This window comes from Tenrec ecaudatus, chromosome 4 (genome assembly GCF_050624435.1).
Source record: "Tenrec ecaudatus isolate mTenEca1 chromosome 4, mTenEca1.hap1, whole genome shotgun sequence".
Lineage (NCBI taxonomy): Eukaryota > Metazoa > Chordata > Mammalia > Afrosoricida > Tenrecidae > Tenrec > Tenrec ecaudatus.
This window is the reverse complement of record NC_134533.1, coordinates 83,758,766-83,779,022: the sequence shown is the minus strand read 5'-3', so window position 1 is coordinate 83,779,022 and position 20,257 is coordinate 83,758,766. Positions and strand designations below refer to the sequence as shown.

Genomic DNA, 20,257 nt, shown 5'->3' with positions numbered 1-20,257 from the left:
CTCTGGTCTCATTAAGATTTAAAGTCTCCACAGAACGGTCACAAGGAAGGGATGAGTCTCCCAGGCCCAGTAAAGCACCAATGAAACACCCAATATTCCTCTGGTTCCTGAGGCTTCCTCACCCCCACTATCATGAGCCCAGTGCTGCCTTTCAGTTCAGGCTAGACCAGAGCATGTGCACAGTTACAGATAAGAGATGGGAGCTCGGGACCATGCGGAATCCAGGAACAGGAATGGAAGTGGCAACACCAGGGGGGAGGCGGGAACAGTTGGGGAGGAAGGGGGAACATAACCACCTCCCACACACACACATAACCACATACACACACACACACACACACACACGGGTTGGGGGGTGGGAACGGAAACAAACAACAGAAACCATGGGAGAAAGGAGACAGCGGTCAGTGTAAGATATGAATGTAATAATTATAATTTATCACAGGGTCACGAGGGTGGGACAGGGAAGGGGAAAAAGAGGAAGTGATACCAAGGGTTCAATAGAAAGTAAATGTTTAAAAAAGAATGATGGCAACATGTGGCCAAATACACTTGATACAACTGCTGTGTGGATTGTTATAAGAGCTGGAAGAGCCCCAAGAAAATGACCTTTTAATAAAAATTTTAAAAGAAAAGAAATAAATTTTTAAAAGATTTAAAGTCTCAGAAATCCAAAGGGACCATTCTATTTTGTCCTCCGGGGTCGCTATGAATGGGAGTTGACTCGATGAGGTGACTTTGGTTTGCAAAATGAAGGGACATCAATCCTAAGGGTTGACTGAACGAAGACATGGGAAGTACTGTGTGCGCTCTCAGGGCCACGCAGCCAGTGCTGACTCTTAGCAACCCGCCCTGGGGGGTTATGAGACTGGAACTCTTGACAGGAGTGGTGGTTTCGAACTGCTGACCTTGTGGCTAGCAGCCCAGTGTTAAGTTACTCACTTCCTAGCGTTTCCTGTATTACATCACAACGTATATGTAGTTTATCTGAATGGCTGCACGATACTCCACTGGGTCTGGACTAGCTGGTTACCTACCTCTTATTCTCGTGTTCTCTCTACTCATCCCAGCCGTTCTCTAGCCCACTGATCACAAATACCCCAGTGGGTACTTTATTTTTCAAGAAGAATTTCTCAGAAGGAGAAGCCTGAGGTCAAAGGGCAAAAAAAAATTGTATGCCTGTGGTCTATCTTGAGAAATAATGTTCCCAAAAAGGGTCATTTGTTTATTATTCATTTTCTTTTTGTTGTTATTGTTAAGAATATTCACAGCAGAACATATACTGATTCAGCTCCAAAGGGGTGTGATATTCTGAAATGTCTCTAACAATATCTGGTGGGACTTTCTACTTTTATCTGTTCCCTCCCCAGGCCTAGACACCATTTTTTAATTTGTGAAAATTTAATAAGTTATAAATCATATCACTTGAACTTCATTTTCTTTGCGCATCATGGAGCCTCGGTCTGGCAGCTGCAATAAGGATTGGGATCGGGATACCGTTTCTTGTGGTGGCTCTCCTTCTCCCAGGCACGGTCTAGCCAGGGCTGCACCACTTGTTGGAACAGAGGAAGCTGAATATGTAATCAGCTATTCCTCATGGATCAAGGAACTGAAAATGCCAAAATAAATGTAAGGTGCCAAGGAGGTTTGGAAAGCACCTAGAGGCTGCGTTAACCAAGGGACAACTCAACTCCCTGCCACTGCGTCACTGCCGACTCTTAGGGACCCACTGTGGGTTTCTGAGACTGTAACTATTTATGGGAGTAGAAGGCCCAGTCTGTCTCCCGCTGAGCTGCTGGTGGTTTTGAACTGCCGACCATGAAGATCGCAGCCCAAGCACTAACCACTACACACCACTTAGGACATTTGGAGGAAGGACCCTGCAGGCTGAAAAGCAGGCTTCTGAAAGGGGACTGTGCTTGGGCAGGACTGCTGTCTCTGAGCTCAGAAGGCAGGCCTCGAGAGCCTGGGGCCCAGGCTCCCTGGCGAGCACCGGCTGGTGCTAAAGTCTCTTAGCACACGCAGTGAATGTCAGTCTACAGTGGTTGGCAAACTGCAAACTGAATTCAACTGCACTTCTCGAATAAGATGCTGCCTTGGCGATGCTGAAGCAAGGCTGTGGGGCTACAAAAACAAAGTTAACAAAATGCATGATGCCCAGCTACCTTTAAATATCAGATTTTTCTACCTTGTATTGGGAGCTCTACTGATATAAAAATCCATAGTTCAATTAGATCAAACATGATTGTACAGTTGCTGCCACCATCCATCATTTTCACAACACCGTCTTTCTTCTTGCCCCCTTTGGTATCTGCTCCCTTTATCCCTGCCCTCCCCCAGCCTAACCCCAAGAACCCTTGCTGTTATATTAAATATTCTTAGTATTGTTATCCCCCCCCCCATATCTTACACCATGCCGTGTATCTGCTCACCTGTCATTCTGGTATTCGTTCCCCTCGAGCGGGTTATATAATCATCCTTGTTGTCAGTTCCCTTCCGCCCCATATGTCCCCCCTCTTTCAGTACCCTCAGGGAATCATTGCTCCTGCTACAATTCCTGAAAGGTTTATCTATTTTGGATTTCATGCATCGAACAATCTTAATTACACACATGAACATACGCAGGTCTAACAGGATTGAGGTAAAACTAAGATATAATAGGCGGAGGAAATACTAAAGAACTGGAGGATAGTTATATGTTTCAATGGTGCTATACTGCACCCTGGAGATATCAACCCTTCCATGTGGCCCTTCTGTGAGGGACTGTCCCATTATCTTACAGGTGGGTTGTGGGCCTCCCTCTGTCTATGCTCCTTCACGTCAAATTGGTTGCTTGTTTTTGAACTTCTGAGACTTATTCCCATCAACACCTTATGTGCTTCTTCCACGTGGACTTTGTTGCTTCCCTGCTAGATGGCCGCTTGTTTAACTTCTAGCCTTTAAGCCCCCAGACACTGTACCTTTAAACACCATCAGCTTTCGTCACCACACTTGCTTATGCACCCATTTGTCTTCAGCCATCGTGTTGAGAAGGTGAGTATCATACATTGCCACATTATTAGAAAAAAATCATTATTGTACTGAGGTAAGATTAAAGTAGAGGCCCAAAGTCCATCTGCTCCTTTTTGTGTAGATAGGTAGATAGATAGATAGATAGATAGATAGATAGATAGATAGATAGATAGATAGATAGATAGATAGATAGATAGATAGATAGACGAATACACCTATCTTCATATATTTACATATATATCTATACCTGGATATACAATTTTTAATTTCTTGTCTTTCCTCTATTTCTTTTTTCTTTACTCCTGTCCCGCTCTCACATTCACTCATCAGTCACCTCTCAGGAATCCCTCTTGAACGCTTTCCCATCCTCACGTCACTGTAGACCCTTCTAGTCCCCTGTTCCTGTGGTTTGGCTTCTTGCTCCCCTCCCCTCGCTTTCCCCTCTCCCATGCCCCAGCCCCCACCCCTGGAGTCCAGTTGCCATCTCCTTGGGATTGATTATCCTACCTATCTCATATAGATAGACACCAAAAGAAAAAGGATAAAAGGGGCCCACACTATGTGTAGCTATTGCCTGACCCTGAGTGGGTGAGTATCCCTCTGCTAAAGAGCAAGCAGGCCCTGAATAGCAGATTATTTCAACTCAATCTTTTTTTAAAATAAGTATGCCCCAGAGATGGCATAATGATACTAACATATGACCCATTGTTTATCTAAAACTCAAATTTACCTATGTCTTCTATTTTATCTGGCAACCTACAAGGCCAGGGTAATGCTGACAAGAATAGAAAAAAATGTCTTGGCCCTTCCCCTGACCTTTCCGTCTTCCTCTGGCACCCCCGACTGGCAAAGCTCAACTACTGTAGAGTTGATGAAGTCAAGACGTGGTTTGCAGATTCCCAACTCTGACATCACAGAGGAAAGGAGGGTGGAGTTGACAGTGACAAATAATCATCCAGTGATTGGCAATGTCTGCCCTTTTCAGTAAATAGCATCTGTGTCCATCTACATTGACTACAGAAATAAACCCAGAGGCACTCAAATATGTGTATAAGAAAGAACTTTATATACAAGAACAATTGACTACTGAGAAAACATCCCAGCCCAGTCCAGATCAAGTTCATAAGTCCCATATTAACCCATATGTCCAATACCAATCTATAAAATCCTCTTCAAAATCATGAAACCCATGCAATGAGGCCTAATGCAGGAAGATCACAGGCCAGTGGGTGGAAATCTTGTGGATCCAGTGGCAGTGGAGGCATCTCAGCACTGGCAGGGGTCTCACGTGGCTCCTTCAGCTCCAGGACTCTTGCATAGCTCCATGTGTCTTGTCAGCAAGCATGCCTCACAGAGAGTGAGTCTGTGTCCCACCTCCACCAAGCTATGTATCTCCTTCGTGCCTCCAAATGAGGTCATCAAGCTGCAACCTGATTGACGGGCTAAACTCCACCCCTTCACTCTTCGGTCTCAGATTGACAACGGATTATGTAACCACCACAACATCCATATGCATCTTTCTGCACAGTTAAACTTCCAGGCAACTATAAAAACATTTCTTATTACAAAACACAAGTCCTGGTTGGAAAGAGGGAACCAATTACAAGGATCTACATGTGACCTCCTCCCTGGGGGATGGACAACAGAAAAGGGGGTGAAGGGAGACATCGGACAGGGCAAGATATGACAAAATAATAATTTATAAATTATCAAGGGCTCATGAGGGAGAGGAGAGCGGGGAGAGAGGGGAAAAAAGAGGACTTGATGCAAAGGACTTAAGTGGAGAGCAAATGCTTTGAAAATGATGAGGGCAAAGAATGTACAGAGGTGCTTTATACAGTTGATGTATGTATATGTATGGATTGTGATAAGAGATGTATGAGTCCCTAATAAAATGTTTTTTTTTAAAAATGCAACTCCTTTTCAACAATGGAAACATTCTCACCCTTCTATCATAATGGGACAATTCATAGCCTCATCACTGCATTCATCTCTGAAAGATATCTCTGGGGTTGATGAACTACTGTTAAATTTCATACACATTTGAAAATTCTATTAAAGACCAAATTGTACATCTTACCGCCTACAAAACTTCTTTCACATAGTGGGGGTGGGGTCATAGTAGAGGGAAAAGAGAAGAATAAACATATACAGTACTTATTTCTATAACCAGCCATGAGGCCATAGTTGATATTTATAATTTTCTTCTTCAGTCTCCAATTTCATGTTTCCTTGTCCTCAGACAGGATTGTGACTAGTCCATGTTCTTTGCCTAGTAGGGTGACCCAGACTCTCATTTCTGCTATATCTGAACCCTCCTTTTCCCTGCCTTTCTTCAGTTGAATGGTTTTCCTTGGTACTTATTATTGGGCATGGAAATCCTTGACAACTTCAATCTTTTCTCCGTTTACCATGATGTTACCTATTGGTCCAATTGTGAGGATTTTGGTTTTCTTTACATTGAGTTGTAATCTGTTCTGAATGCTCCAAACCTTGATCGTCATGGTTTTGCGTCAAGTCGTCCTCACTTCCAACAAGCCAGGTTGTTGTCAAGGATTTCGTCTTCCTTGGATCCACAATCAGTGTTCATGGATCCACAACCAATGTGCTTGCTTCCTTGAAGTCAGGCTTGTATTCAATGCTTAGTAGATGCTCAATGCGCATGGAAGCAGCAGGCAAGAGCTCATATGATGCATTAAGTTGGATGTCTGCTGTGCAAGACTTCTTTAAAAGGTTGAAAAGCACGGATGGTACTTTGAGGACTAGGAATATGGAAAGTACCATGGACCGCCAACAGAACCAGCAAATATGCCTTGGAAGAGCTTCCACCAGAATGCTCCTTAGAAGCAAGAGTGGCAAGAGGACTTCTCAAGCAGTCCCTGGAAAAGGACACCATGCTTGGTAAAGTGGAGGGCCGCCCAAAAGAGGAAGACTGTCGGCAAGATGGATTGACACAGTGGCTGCAACAATGGCCCAAACAGAGCGATTGTGAGGATGGCACGGGGCCAAGTGATATTTCATTTTACTGAACATCAGGTCACTGTGAGCCAATTTGACAGCTCCTAACAACAAATTGGCCATGGACATCCCGAGTCAACCCAGAGAACCCCCAGGCTCCAGAGATCACACTCCCTACTCCTAATTGCATAGCAGCAGGCACTTTCCCTCTGGGTTATCCGGATCAATCACCTTTAAAGTGCTCTCTCTTGTGTCCATAGTGGCATAAAGAACTGCACATGACCAAGTGGCAGTTTCAAGTCCCAATCTAGTAGAACCATGCCGTGGACACCACAAGAGCCTTCCTTTGGGGGAATCCAGACCTCCAGTCCAGGAGAGTGTATGGTTGAAGTGGCAGGCAAAAATTCTGCAAATGGGTTTGCCTTTTGATGTCCAGACACATATATTCTAATTATGGTCGAAAGAGTACAAGTTCTTATTGGCCCAGTTAAATAATATATTGCATAGTACAAAATATGACTTTATATCCCCTTAATGTGTTGCCTTAACTACGTCTTCGGTCATCGGCTGCCCATTCTACTTGTTTATGAGGCCATCTGCTCCTGTCAGGCTCCTCGTCAAGACGAGTGGATTCTGTGAGTTCTTGTTGCGCTTCTTTTATCGTGAAAGTAGCCCCTTGATTAGAAGGCTTGTGGTCCAGAGTATCAGGATGGTGATTATCAGTCCCTGTATCTCAGATGATGGCACTGCAGAACCATCATAGACAGGAAAAGAAATTCTAGACTCCATGTCTATCCCAATGAGAACAAATCTCTTTCCTGCTCGTGATGGAAAAAGACCACTCTAACCATCCTGCCTCTAAGTGGACGGTCCCCTCAGGACCGAAGCCATATCAGCAGCCCAGTATTGATCTCTGCCACTGATGGTAGTTTATCTTTCAGCAGTAGCAATAGCAAGATCGCCATTGATGAATGGAAGCCTTGTCGCACAGCCTAGGGATAGCCTCAATCCTTGCCACTCGGACAACTGTGCACAAAAGCCCATTGAGCCAATATTATGTGGCTTGGAAAAGCTGCTGAGTGACATGTACAGAACCTGCCATTTAATCTACCTGACTGTGGAGCGCCTCTTCCCAGTATTCCCTTTGGCGAGGTTTTATACGGGCTACAAAGATCTCCAACTACTATACCTGTTCCAAGAAGCCCATCCTTGTTTCCAACTTTACCGTTGTTCGTTACAGATCCTTCACAATCATGCTAACCCATGAATTGATGTGGCTCCCTTGGTCCCACCAGCTGCACCACTTGAAGTGATCTCTCGGGGTCGTTCTCACCACTGTCACTCTGATCTCCTTTGATGGGGCTGTAGCATGGCAGCCATCTACTCCTCCTGTGTGCCAGCATGTTGGGAAAAACGATCTGCATTCCAAGCTCATGTTCATAAAGAATTCTCAAGAAGGCTTTCGGTATGGATTAAGGGAGAAGGAGTCGGAACCACGTGCTCATGAAAGTCACCCAAGTCATTTGATGATACCATGCAGAGAACACCCAGCCTCGGGATCAGTGGATCTGGGCAGTGCTGGTCATGTGTTCACTTGATGTCTCATAGGTTTGGGATGCATTTTAAATTATTTTTATCCACTTTTCTCTTAAACAAATAGATCTATGGAGCTCACACTGCTTTGGGGCTTCTATCGTATATGCTTGTCATTTATGAATGACGGTGGCAGCAGCACCTGGCTAGAAACTGACCCTCTCTCACCCAGGGCCCTGGAGCTGTTTCTCTAAAGGACAATAATTATCTGCAAAAGATGGCGTGACTTGCTGCAAGCCCTGCCTGTCTACAAGATTGACTTCGACATGGGCTAAGACAGTTGCTTTTCCTCTCACAGGTCCTAGGTGTGGGATCTCTGGTAACGGTCGCCTCTGGGTGGTGGGGACCAGGGGCCAGAGTTTGATCCCAGCTCGCTTTATTGCAGGCACAGCCTCTGTAGCTGTGGCAGGCATCCTGGCTGCTCTGCGAATCACCAAGAATAAGCTCTCCAATCATGTGTTCGTTTTCCAAGGTGCGGGTGAGGTAGGTGGCATCAGAGGGCGCTATACTGTTGAGAGTGAAGTCCGGATGCGTGGAGGGATAGCAAGGTAGACAAAGTGTGCGAGGGTTCTGAGAAGCAGGAGTAGCAGGGGGATGTCGTGATCATCGTAGCTGCCTGGGCGCCAACATTAGGGTGCCTCACGGCAAGGGCTTACCTGGGCTTCTGGGGGGGGGACTGGTGAAAAATGGGGAGGAGATGAGAAATACTGAGCACCTGTTTGTTTTGTGTCTGAACATCTGCTTTCTGATACCTCGCAGGCAGCGATGGGCATCGCTCACCTCCTCGTCATGGCTCTAGAGAAAGAAGGCATCCCCAAGGCAGAGGCCACAAAGAAGATCTGGATGGTGGACTCCAAGGGGCTCATTGTCAAGGTACCGTCAGCCTGGAGATGGAGAGGTTTCCTGGCCCCAAGGGCGTCCAGCAACTGCACTGATGAAACCCCCCCCCCCTGAAAAAAAAGGGTAAACTGCTCTGAATAGGCAGCAAAATGAGCTCCAAAGCAAAAGACATCACAAACTGACTTTAATTGCTTTTATCAAAAACCTTTAAATATGTGAGTGTGTGTGTGTGCACTACTGTCCATCTTATCTTCCATTGCTTCCTGCCGTACGCTAGTCCCCAGCCATCTTGAACCACAGTGGGGGGCTGGGGGGGTGCTAAGTGCCATCAAGTTAGTAGTGACTGCACGACAGAAAGAAACCCTGCCCAGCCCCGCCCCATCCTCACAGCTGTTCCTTCGGTGGAGCCTGTTGTGTCAGCCACTCTGTCAATCATCCCACTGAGGATCTTCCTGTTGACTCGCAGTCCAGGTTATCAAGCAGGGTGTCCTTTTCCAGGGACTCGTCTCTCGTGACCACATATCCAAAGTGTGTCAGATAAAGTCCCGCCATCCTTGCTTCCATAAGCTGGTTGTGTATCCAGCAAGATGAAATCCTTGGCAGCTCCAATTTTTTCGCTATTTATCATTTGCTGTCTGTTCATCTAGTTGGGAGGATTGGGGTTTTCTTATATCGAGGTGAAATTCATAATAAAGTTACAGTCTTTGATCTTTTTTTTTAAATCTCTCACCACAATAGTCTTTGGTCTTTATCAGCTAGTGCTTCAAGTCTTCTTCACTTTCAGCAAGCAAGGTTGTGTCATCTACATATGAGGGGGTACCTCCCCCAAAAAATGGAATTTTTTTCAAGCCTATGTATTTAAATGTTTATCACCTTCAAAGTACTCTCCATTACATTTAATACATTTATCAAATCTTTAATTCCATTCTTGGAAACAGTTTTCAAACTCATTTGTTTGAATGGCTTACAGCACCTCCCTCGTTTTTTCTTCACCTCTTCTATTTCATCAAATCACTGTCCTTTCTTGTCCCTGTGCATTCTCCAAGACAAAAAGAAGTGACACAGAGTGAGGTCAGGTGAGTAAGGTGCAGGGGCAAGAGAGGCATGATGCCTTTTTCCAAAATCTAGTGCACTGAGATGGCTGCAAGAGCAGGTGCCAAAGCAGTCCCCCTTCTGTCACAAATCAGACCTTTTTTGTCACACACTGTTATGCAATCTTTTCAGAACTTCTAAATAGAAAGCTTGATTAACAGTCTGACCTGGTAGAATGAACTCCAGATGCACTACGAGTTGAGGTTTTCATCCATTCGGGAATGTGACCGATGTCCAGAATGAGGTTTGTCATCAATTGACATTTCACCTTTTTTGAAATGAGAAAATCACTCTCACACTTGAGTTTTCCTATAGTGCTGTCCTTGTAAGCACAGTTGATGGGGCTTTATCCCGAACAGGAAACAAAACTTCACAGCTCCATGCTATTCTCTTAAATCAATCATCAATAAAATGAGGTTTGAGGGAAACTTTACGGGGTGGGCGGGGGGAGGGGGAATCAGTGACCAGAGAGAACCTTCCCAGTCAACATCACTGGGTGCACTAACTCAGAGCGAGATGCTCGCCTAGCGAGAAAATGTGTACTACAAAACTCTGCCCAGTGGAGCTTTTCCCCGTTGCTGGGGGGTACCCCCTCATATTGCAAGCTGCCTTCCTTCCATCCTGAGGACTATGTGTTCTTCTTCATTTAGGCCAGCTTGTCAGATTACTTGTTCAGCTTACGGAATGAATATGTAGGGGAAAGGGCACAACCTGGATGCACGCCTTTCTCGATGTTAAACCACGTGGTAGTCCCTTACTCTGTTCAAATGGCCCTCTCTTACCCCGTGGACAAGTTCCACATGAGCACAGTGAACTGTTTCAGAACTCCCATCCTCCTTCATGTTTTCCATAATTCATGACGCACACAGTTGAGTAGTCTTTTCATAGTCAATAACACACAACCAAACGTCTTTTGAATCGTAAGTTCCTTCTTTGCATTTTGTACCTCTTCCTGAAGTCTCCCTTCTCCTGTTACACGCCCATCACCAACCCTCAACCCCCTGCTCAGATAGCTCCTGTTCATTTGATTGGAGCTCCAAATCGTACTTTCCCCAGGAAGCTTTCTCGGAGCACCTAGGATTCAATTCATTTTCCACATCTGTGCCTACACAGCCCTCCCCATTTGGCACGTACCACGCGGTGGGGCTCTGGTTCCTTTGGCTTGTGTCTCCCCACTAGGCTTCAGATTCTTTCTTTTTCACTTTATTGTGAATTTGATGGGTGGTTACATTTCAGATCATTGTTTTTGTATTTAACAATTGAAACACCTGTGCACGCCTCCCAAGAGCTTGCCATGCCCCCCTGCGCACACGCGCGCGCGCACGCACGCACACACGCACGCACGCACACACACGCGCGCGCGCGCGCACACACGCGCGCACACACACACACACACTCTGCTCTTCTCCTGCTTGTAGAATATTATCTTTCCCTTTCCCCTCTCACCTTTGCTGATCATCAAAGCCTGTCTCTTTTGGTGTGAAAAACCGCTATCTTGATTTTTTTTCTTTTATTACAGTGGTCTCATGCAGTATTCGTCCTTTTGTGGTTGATTAACTTCACTCAGCATCCTCCAAATCCATCCAGGTCATGAGGCGTTACATGGTTTCTTTATTTGGACTATCTATTCTTGGTGGGTAATGCCGCATTGCCATTGAGTCGATGCTGACGTACAGTGACCCAGTAGGACAGGGTAGAACTGCCCCTGTGAGTTTCCAAGACTGTAACTCTGGAAGTAGAAAGGCCTGTCTTCTCCCAAAGCAATGTCTAGTATATAGTACATGATAAATGTGTGAGCAATGAGAAGAATGAATGGGAGAAATATAGTCGAACTGTTTCCTGGAATGTGTTGGGGATTACAATTGATGAGCTCTTCCCAAGGGCTTCACGCTGAGTTCCATGTTTTAATTCCCAGAACTCAATTAGCATAGGATGTCGGTGAGAGATGAGTCATGTGGCAAAGGTGGAAGTTCAGAGGAGGCCAGGGGTGGAACACAAAACACACAAGGAAGCACAGTTTACTGATCTGTAAGGGGACCCATGTGAAAAGGCTCACCACAGATTAGTAACTGAGCTGACTCGTGGCTTCCCTTGCTGACTAGCCAGGGACTGTACGTTTGAAAACAAGGCTTTGATTCTGCAGGAGGGTGCTGTGGGGTTGAGAGAAAGACAGATGTCCATATCTAGAAGCAAAATCTGTGCTGTGGTGGAGAAAAATAAATGAAATTGTTCTTGCTTATTGGGTAATCTAACTGCCGGGCAGACCAAGAACAACAGAGCTCCCTCAGCAGAAACTGATCTTCCTGTTACTTCCAATGGAGCCAAACGCTGGAAGGGCCTGGGGCCTGGAGAGTCATCCTCTCAACTCTGGTCATTCCAAAAGGCCCTCCGGACACACTTCCCTCTTGCCCATCTTTCAGCATCATCTTGCTCACTTATTGAGCCTAAGAGCTATCCAAGCTGCCTCTTTCGTGCTGCTTTTCATGAGGCCAGAGGCCCCTGTGAGTCATCAGAAATGTTTGTGCCCATTTACCAGCACTGATGCCAGCCTGCCACCCACTGACTTCTATGTGAAGATCCAAACGCAATTTAGACGTGGTTGGGTCCTGCCAAGCATGGCCTGAGTGTTACTCTGTTCTGCGGCTTACCTGAGTATTATTCGCAGGAAGTTAATGGCTCTCGAAAAACATTCAGATTCACTCTCTGAAGTCAAGTGGCTCAAACTCCAGCCCTCATCTGGGTCTGGGTGCTAGCTAGCTACCTCTAAACCAAGAATCTGGGTCAAACCCAGGCATTTCCTGAGAGAGTTTCTATAATATGCTTGGCTTTAAAAAAACAAACAAAAAAATGAAAACATTGAATGATTAAAACTCCTTAGGTTTCATCAGGTAATCTGATCAAAAGACCTAGAATCATCAAGGCTTCTGATATCTCAGACAAAGCATGGGACTCTCTGGGGAAGGCGTCCAAGTCTCCACGTGCCTCTGTATGCCCGCCCAGGGGGCCTTCACCCCACAGCTCCCGTGTATTGTATTTTTGTAGGGAAGGAGTCACCTGAACCATGAGAAAGAGCTGTTTGCCCAGGACCATCCTGAAGTGAAGTCCCTGGAGGAGGTGGTGAGGCTGGTGAAGCCCACGGCCATCATAGGTAGGAGGAAGGAGGAGACCCAGTCCCACGACCCTTCCTGACCTGTGGGTGGGGAAACTGAGGCTGAGAAAGGGAGCAGCCATAAGCCAAGGAAGCAGGCTCTTTCTCCAACCTATTGTAATTCAGTGCCACACACCTTGGTGGGGTTTTTTGGTTGTTGTTCTTTATTAAAAGATCATGTTATTGGGGGCTCTTACAACTCTTATTATAATCCATACATCAATTGTATCAGGCATATTTGTACATATGCTGCCATTGTTCTTTTCTAGACATTGACTTTTTATTGAGCCCTTGGTATTATCTCCTCTTTCTTCCCTCCCTCCCCTCCTTCCCTCATGGTCCTTTGATGGATTATAAATTATTATTATTTTTATAGCTCACACCGACTGCTGTCTCCCTTTCCCCATAGCTTCTGTTGTTCTTCCCCTGGAGGGGGGTGGTCGTGGTTATGTGTTGATCATTGAGATTGGTTCCCCCTTTCTCCCCTCTCCTCCCTCCCTTCCCCCTACCCTGCTGGGGTCACTATTCCCACTCCTGTTCCTGAATTGCCACAACCTCTGTGGAGTGGCTCTCTTATCAAAAACATGGAATCCAGAGTGGGAGTTGAGTGACACAGACTGACACCGTGCAGCGTGAAAGCTGAAATAAGCAGCAGCCCCTCCCGTCGGGGTCCTGGCACCTCTCCCTGCACTGTGGGGGATAGCCCGCACTCCCTGGCACTGCCCGGGAAAGCCCGCACAGCTGTGTCCTCACTGGGCAGGGAACTCAAGTGGACCACACGTCCCTTCTGCCTGTTCCCACGTCTTTGTGGTTGTGCTTCGTTTTCCTGCCCACCACCAAGGGAGGAGCAGTTTGTTTATGAAGTCGAGGCCTGCCCACAACCCACTCTTCCCTGCAGGTGTTGCTGCCATCGCAGGAGCCTTCACGGAGCAGATCCTGAGGGACATGGCCTCCTACCACGAGCGCCCCATCATCTTTGCCCTGAGCAACCCCACCAGCAAGGCCGAGTGCACAGCCGAGAAGTGCTATCGGGTCACTGAGGTCAGCGGGGAGTCCTTCCTTCCCCAGTCTGAGAGGACAGACCAACAATCACTTTGAGTAACCCTATGCGGGCGAGGAAAAAAATCCCCACATCTCTGATCAGCAAACTAAGGTTCAAAACAAGGAAGTCACTTATCCAAGGTCACAGAGCTGAGAAGGAGTGGAGCTGGAACTACAAGCCAGGTCTGACTCCAATCCTAAGCTCTCACCCCTTCTGTTGTACTTCCCAAGGTCCCCCTCGACCACAGAGAGCTTTGACCAGATACCTAGGCACCTGTAGACTGTAGACTACCTCCATGCTTAACATGCCCTGGGCTGGCCCTCCTGGGGGCTGGCGGGTAAGACATGTGAACCCCAGCACCTTTCAGGGATTCCCTGACTGCCGGTTAACTCTCCAAGGGCCGGGCTTTCTGGTCAGAGGAACAAGAGTGCTTTGGCACCCACCAAGTTCTCAGCGCAGTGGCGGGCACCTGGGAGAGGGGCACAAAGAGGCCAACAGTTGGGAGTAAGCCTAGTCCACCCTTGCTGCCCAAGGAAAGCCCGCCGCAAGCTCTGTCTCTGGTTTCCTTCCTGCGTCCAGGGCCGAGGGATCTTTGCCAGTGGAAGTCCTTTTCAGAGTGTCACACTGGAGGACGGCAGGACCTTCATCCCTGGGCAAGGGAACAATGCCTATGTGTTCCCCGGCGTGGCGCTGGGGGTCATCGCTGGCAGGATCCGGCACATCCCAGAGGAGCTCTTCCTCCTCACAGCAGAGGTATTGACCTTCCTGCTCCCTCACCTGCCCCCAAAAGCCCTGTCCCCAGAGCCCCCTTCTTGGCTCTTCCAGTCACCAGCCACCAACACTGCATGTGCATGCCTGAAGACCAAGCTTCCCTCCCGCTCACCTGCTGGCCCGAACTTCTCTAAGCCCCACCCTGGACCTTTTGAGAGGTACAGGAATAGATGGGCAGCCTTGGGAACCCTGTGCGGAGGTTCTGCTCTGTCCTCCAGGGTTGCGATGACGTGAAATCAACGCTGCAGCTGCAGGTTTGCTTTGTACGTGGAGAGGGCTACTGGCAGGAGGCACTGGCAGTAGGTACCCTGCACTGCTCCCTGCCTCCCAGGAGGTACCGCTCAAACAATGCCAGCCAAACCACACGAAGCCAGGCTCCTCCGCCATGCGTGTTAGACAGAGTGGAACTCGTGCGTGTAAAAGAAAGAACTTTATATCAAGTGGTTTTGTCAGAAAGGCCTCCCAGCCCGGTCCAACGCAAGTCCTTGGGTCCGATGCTAGCTGGAACCTGCTTCAGCGTCTCACAGCTGACGAGTTCCAAGCCAGTGAGACGCGAGCGGCTTCCCTGCAGCCCGGGCGAGCTCCACAGGCCCAGCTCCCTCTGCACTCGGCCCTGGCCTTGGCTTGAGCACCAGCTCCTCCAGTCATGTGACCAGTGTCCCCTGACAGCTCCTCAGTGTCCCCGTGCCCTGGGCACACTACCTAGGCTTTGTACAGCAGCTCGCTGTCCCTCTGCGTGTCTGCTCCCGGCGCTCGTGGCTGCTCTGCTTGTCCCATGACGAAGGGCAGGGCTGTCTAAACGTCCTGCCACATGAGATGAGCCACTTTCTGCCCCCAGGCAACCCGAGCACGTGTTTTCTTCAGATTGTACTCCTTTTCCCTCCTGTCCTTTTTGTGTGTCTGTTCCACAGTCTCGTCCAAAATGCCACCTTACAATTAGTCATTGGCTCTCCTTAGCTGCCTCTGTTCAGTGTTCTCTGCCCTGAGCCTAAAGCGCCCTGTTGAGCACAGCGGCTACAGCCCCTCCTTGGGAACCTCAAGAAACTCTCATCCCCCACAGTCCCCGATGCTGTGGGGCACTTCTGCTCCATCGTTTCATGAGCAGTATCATGTGCAGCCATGTCAAATCACAAGCCTCTCCTCCGGGGAAAGGTGGGGCGCCCTACTGCCAGCAGCAGTCCTCCCTGCCCTGTCGGGTCGCTGTGGGTTAAAATCAGCTGGAGGGCAGCGAGTCTGGTCTGGGGTTTTATCGGCCTCCCCTGAGTAAGACAAGACCTCTGTCCTCCAACACTTGGCCGTCTGGTCCTCAGCCTTCTGGCAAGCTCTACTTCTGAAAGGATTGCTTTGAGTCAGGACGACTTAAGTTGAACCTGGCTGTCCTGTGACAAAGATAACCCAAGCTGGAGGAGATGTACATGTACAAAGGGATGTGGTGGTTATTTCTATTTGTGTAGACAAGGAAAGTGGGGCAGAGTGAGTCTCGGTCACCTACACAACAGCACTCAGCTTGTACGCGGCAGCGCTGCCAGGTTGGGCCAGGCGTGTTGGTGTGTATTGTTCACTTGAAGCCTGCAGCAGAGCAGTTCCAGGGCCCAGATCTAGACGGGACCGCACACGCATGCTCTGATCGCCGCCTTTCTCAGTGCAGATCTGCCCAAGGACATCCTGGTTCCCCGACACCTCCACAAGACGACCTTGCCTTTTACGGCCCCTTGGCACGCACAGGATAGAGTCCAAAAGCCTTAGCGCGGTCTCCCTATGGAGGAAGCTCTGCAGCCGCTCTTTATCCTCTGCGTCCATCTGCCCTCTCCAGTGTGCTGGTTCCGCCTCCCACGTGCACACTCACGCGCACTGTCCCTCTTCCCTCCTCGTCCTTCTCCCCTTTCATAGTGGTCCTTGCGGTCTCCTTCCCAGGTCAGCATGTGCTGCAGCTTCTGCGACTCACCGCCATCAAGTCTAGATCGACTCATAGCAACCCCCAGGTCAGGGGAGGGGCTGCCGCCATGGGTGTCAGAGACTAAAACTCTTGACAGAAGTAGAAAGCCTTGTCTCTCTACCACAGAGCCTCCTGTGGCTTCGAACTGCTGACGCTGTGGTTAACAGCCCAATGCGTAGCCACTATGCCACCAGGGCCTTCTTCTGGAAGTCTTTCCTATATGTGGCCAACTGAGTGCTTCCTCTCTGCCTAAATGCCCACTCACTGTGCTGGGACCACTGTCCTATAGTTGGTACCGTAAACGCTGGAACCGTGGAAGGTGGAAGCCTGTCAGAGAAGGAAAACCCGAACACTTTCCACTAAAACTCACAAAAGGAAAGTGGTAAGTCTGCACCCTGTCGAACTTGCGAGGCCTGGAAAAACAGGGCCACCCGCAGAGCTCGCATGGTCGTTGCTCTTTGGCACTCACCTCCACAGGCAAGGACGGTGGCTTTGCACGCCTCTGCAAGTCTCACAGAGTGGTCCTGACAGCCTGGGCCTGCAGCAGCTCCTTTGTGGGCTGGGCAGTGGAGAGTTGAGTCCAAGGGACTAGGTGGCGTTTGTTCAGGGGAGGCACAAGCTCAGCTTCCTGCTTTCTGTTCTGTCCCAGCAAATTGCCCAGGAGGTCTCTGAAGAGCACCTGGCCCAGGGGAGACTGTACCCGCCCCTCAGCACCATTCGAGACGTGTCTCTGAGAATCGCCATCAAAGTAAGGCCGCCCTATCCCCATCATCTGGGTGGTGTGGTCCAACTGTGTTTCCTCTCCGTGGCTTTAGGAAGGCTGGCTGGAGGGCAGCTCGGCAGGCCTGGGAAGCTCCAGTGTAAACTGCGTGGCGTGGGACCCAGAGGCAGGGGAGGAGCTCCTGCCCATATCATGCCCTGCCCTCAACTCCCACCCAGGCCAGTTCTGGGAAAGCTCCTGCTTTCCCCACAAGTGCCAGGCAGAAAGGTCATCAAAGTCCTTGACCTTATAGACTGGAATGTGAGTGGAATTGTTTTAATGGATCTCAAAGGCTCAATTATACAGAAAGGTCAACCTGCACGGCATCATGGGAAAGGCCCAAGCTTTGGGGTCCCAGCGCTGCCAGTCAGCAGTGGAATAACTTTGGGCCATTCATTTCACTTCCCTGAGCCTTAATTTCCTTTTTCCCAGGGGCCATAAGGGCTCTCTCCAGCGTTCTGGAGAAGATTAAAAGAGCACGGGGAGAGAGCCCCACACGCAGTATCTGCCTGGCCTCAGTTCATGGTCGCCAGCTCCCTTCCCTCAGAAGGGCTGCAGCCATGGGATGGTTAGGTCCCTGACCTATTTCAAGTAATAATGTCATCCTAAGGGCTACACAAGCAGAGCCAGAGTATGGCTGGCCCAACATTAAGCAAAATCTAGGATCAGCCCTCAAGATCAGCAATCCAGCCCACAGTTCAGCTATGTCCTGTCCAATTCCCTCCTGTTCTGGGATATTTAAATGCAGGCTTTTGTAAAACCAAAGAACAATTTCCCAGCTGCTCATTGAATGCAGTCCCTATGCAGGGCACCGTGACTTTCACTGGATACTTTTGACCTTCATTTATCCACACACTACTGCAGAGGAGGTCTTATTAGCCTCGGTTTACAGATGAGGAAACTGAGGCTCAGAAAAGATAGCGGCATGCCTAAGGATCCACGCCCAGTTGAAGCAGAGGCATTACATTTGACCTCATGACTCTGGCCTAGTAATTTATACAGACCCTCCTGTCCAAGCAGAAAGCTCAAAATCCTCCCCATTCCATGGCTTCCAGGACCATGACCGGTGGGAGGGACTTGTCTGATAGATCCCAGGGACCTTCTCCTTGTGTGGGCTCTCAAGCCAGGGACTGCAGAAAGGATCCTCCTTAGATCCTGCTCCTCAGTCAAACGTGTTTTCCTCTAGGTCCTCGACTACGCGTACAAGCACAACCTGGCTTCCTCCTACCCAGAGCCCCAGGACAAGGAGGCCTTTGTGCGCTCCCTGATCTACACTCCAGACTATGACTCATTTACGTTGGACAGCTACACTTGGCCCAGGGATGCCATGAATGTTCAGACGGTTTGATGGGGTCTCAAGAGGCTGGTGGGGGGCCTGATGAAGCCCAAAGTTGCACCAACAATATAAATGGGTTCCAAAATGGTCATCTTTGTCACTGTGTTTTCCTGTGAACTTCCTGGTGTGCCAGGTGATACTTGGGCATATGGTAAATGAGAATTTCGAGTTCATGTTTCCCGAACCTTCTTCGGAGTTCCTTCCCAGATATTTCGTGATCCCATGATTGCCACCTTGGCCCTGTTGGAACTGCAGAGCCCTTATGCAGGATCCTACGCTAACAAAGTTCAGGTCTAGTGGAGGAGATGAGATACAGACACAATACATTCATTGGGAGGGGGGTGTGATCAATCCATGAAAGCCGTGCCAATAACAATCAAGGGTATCCACAGGAAGGAGAGTACGTTCCCTGTGGAGTCATAAGGAGGCTTCCAGAGAAGCTGTGAGTTCCAAGAGAGCAAATCCCAGGAAGATGGAGAAAGGGAAGACCACCACTATCCGAACACATGGCTTAGCAGGGACTTCCATCCCAGCGGGAGGAATATACGCCCTCAAGCTCAGCAGTCAGAAATACTCACTTCTCTGTGGGTGCTGGAGTCGTTTGTGTTCCTCTTTGGCTGTTGCTGCAAGGGAATTCAGAAGTATCTGAAGAGGGGAGCGCAGCATACCAAAAAATGTGGAGATGGTGGGGGGAGGGTGATAGGGAGAGGAAGGGGATTTCAGGAGTAAATGATGAAACCAGGAGGCGGGAGGGAGCACTAGAATGGATTGTGATTGCACAATCATCTTAAAGGCGATTTCACCCTGGGGGTTGGGGGAGGGGTGCTCTAAAATCCAAGTAGGGGTGATTGTACAATTCTCCTTGATAGGACTGATTGAACTATTGGATTATATTATATGTAGGTTATGTGCCAATAAAACTGGTCAAAAAGGGAGAAAAGAAGAAGGGAGGAGGGAGGCAGTGAGGGACGAGCATCATAAAGCGGTCGAGGACGACTTGGTCTCCTGTCCTGTGTCTGGGACCCACTCTTCCGTCCTTCACTCTCCTGCGGTTGTTCTGCAATCCAGGGCAGCTTCCTTTGGGAGGTGATGTCAGTATGGGCTCGAGTTTCTTAGGCCATGTTCAATCTGAGCCTGCACCTCCCTTGTGTTCAGCAGAACTCCAGCCACAGGAGGGCAGCGGCGGGGAAGTACCTGCAGCCCCCCTGTAATCAAAGGCTCTGGTAATTTGCTACAATCTGTTGGGCTGGTAATTTCTAACCACAATTTTACATATACTTTACTTACAGTAAATCAAGCTCAGGGATCCACTACTGCCCAACCCTGCTGCCAGCTCAACTGCAGGACACTCCCTGCCCACCATAAGCAAGCCCTATGTGATCACTTCTCAACAATAGGTTTGATGGACCATGGGGCTTCTAGAAAAGTAATTAGCAGAGACATCAGTCAGCCCTTCTCCGGATCTTACTCCTCAAACATCTGCCTCGTTGGTGCTAGAACTCAGTCAAGAATATCTTTAGGGAACATCCTTGCTCAATGATCTCTGGAATCATCGAGAATGAAGAACTATTCAGGATGGAGTTTGAAGAGTGAAGCAGGGAAACTTTCATAGGACCTTCCTATGTCACATCCCACTGCACTTCTTTGTCTGGGCATGTGGGGGCTGGAACATGCACAAGGGAAAATGCAAAATCCAAACTTGGTACAATTATTATTTTAATTACTAGTTTATATGGCATGCAAATAAAAAGCAACGTATGATCCAGATT

At 48.6% G+C, this 20,257-nt stretch overlaps 1 protein-coding gene across 2 annotated transcripts in view; it reads left to right on the top strand.

Moving 5' to 3' along the window:
• Positions 1-19,115, top strand: part of ME3 (malic enzyme 3) — a 223,466-nt gene extending 204,351 nt beyond the window's left edge. For both annotated transcript variants that reach the window (XM_075548695.1, XM_075548696.1), the window contains exons 8-14: positions 7,949-8,046; positions 8,323-8,436; positions 12,538-12,643; positions 13,542-13,684; positions 14,265-14,438; positions 17,042-17,140; positions 18,339-19,115. In XM_075548695.1, the coding sequence (XP_075404810.1) occupies positions 7,949-8,046; positions 8,323-8,436; positions 12,538-12,643; positions 13,542-13,684; positions 14,265-14,438; positions 17,042-17,140; positions 18,339-18,500 (896 nt within the window). In that variant the 3' untranslated portion in view covers positions 18,501-19,115. The remainder of the gene's footprint in view (positions 1-7,948; positions 8,047-8,322; positions 8,437-12,537; positions 12,644-13,541; positions 13,685-14,264; positions 14,439-17,041; positions 17,141-18,338) is intronic.
• Positions 19,116-20,257: the final 1,142 nt, after the last annotated feature.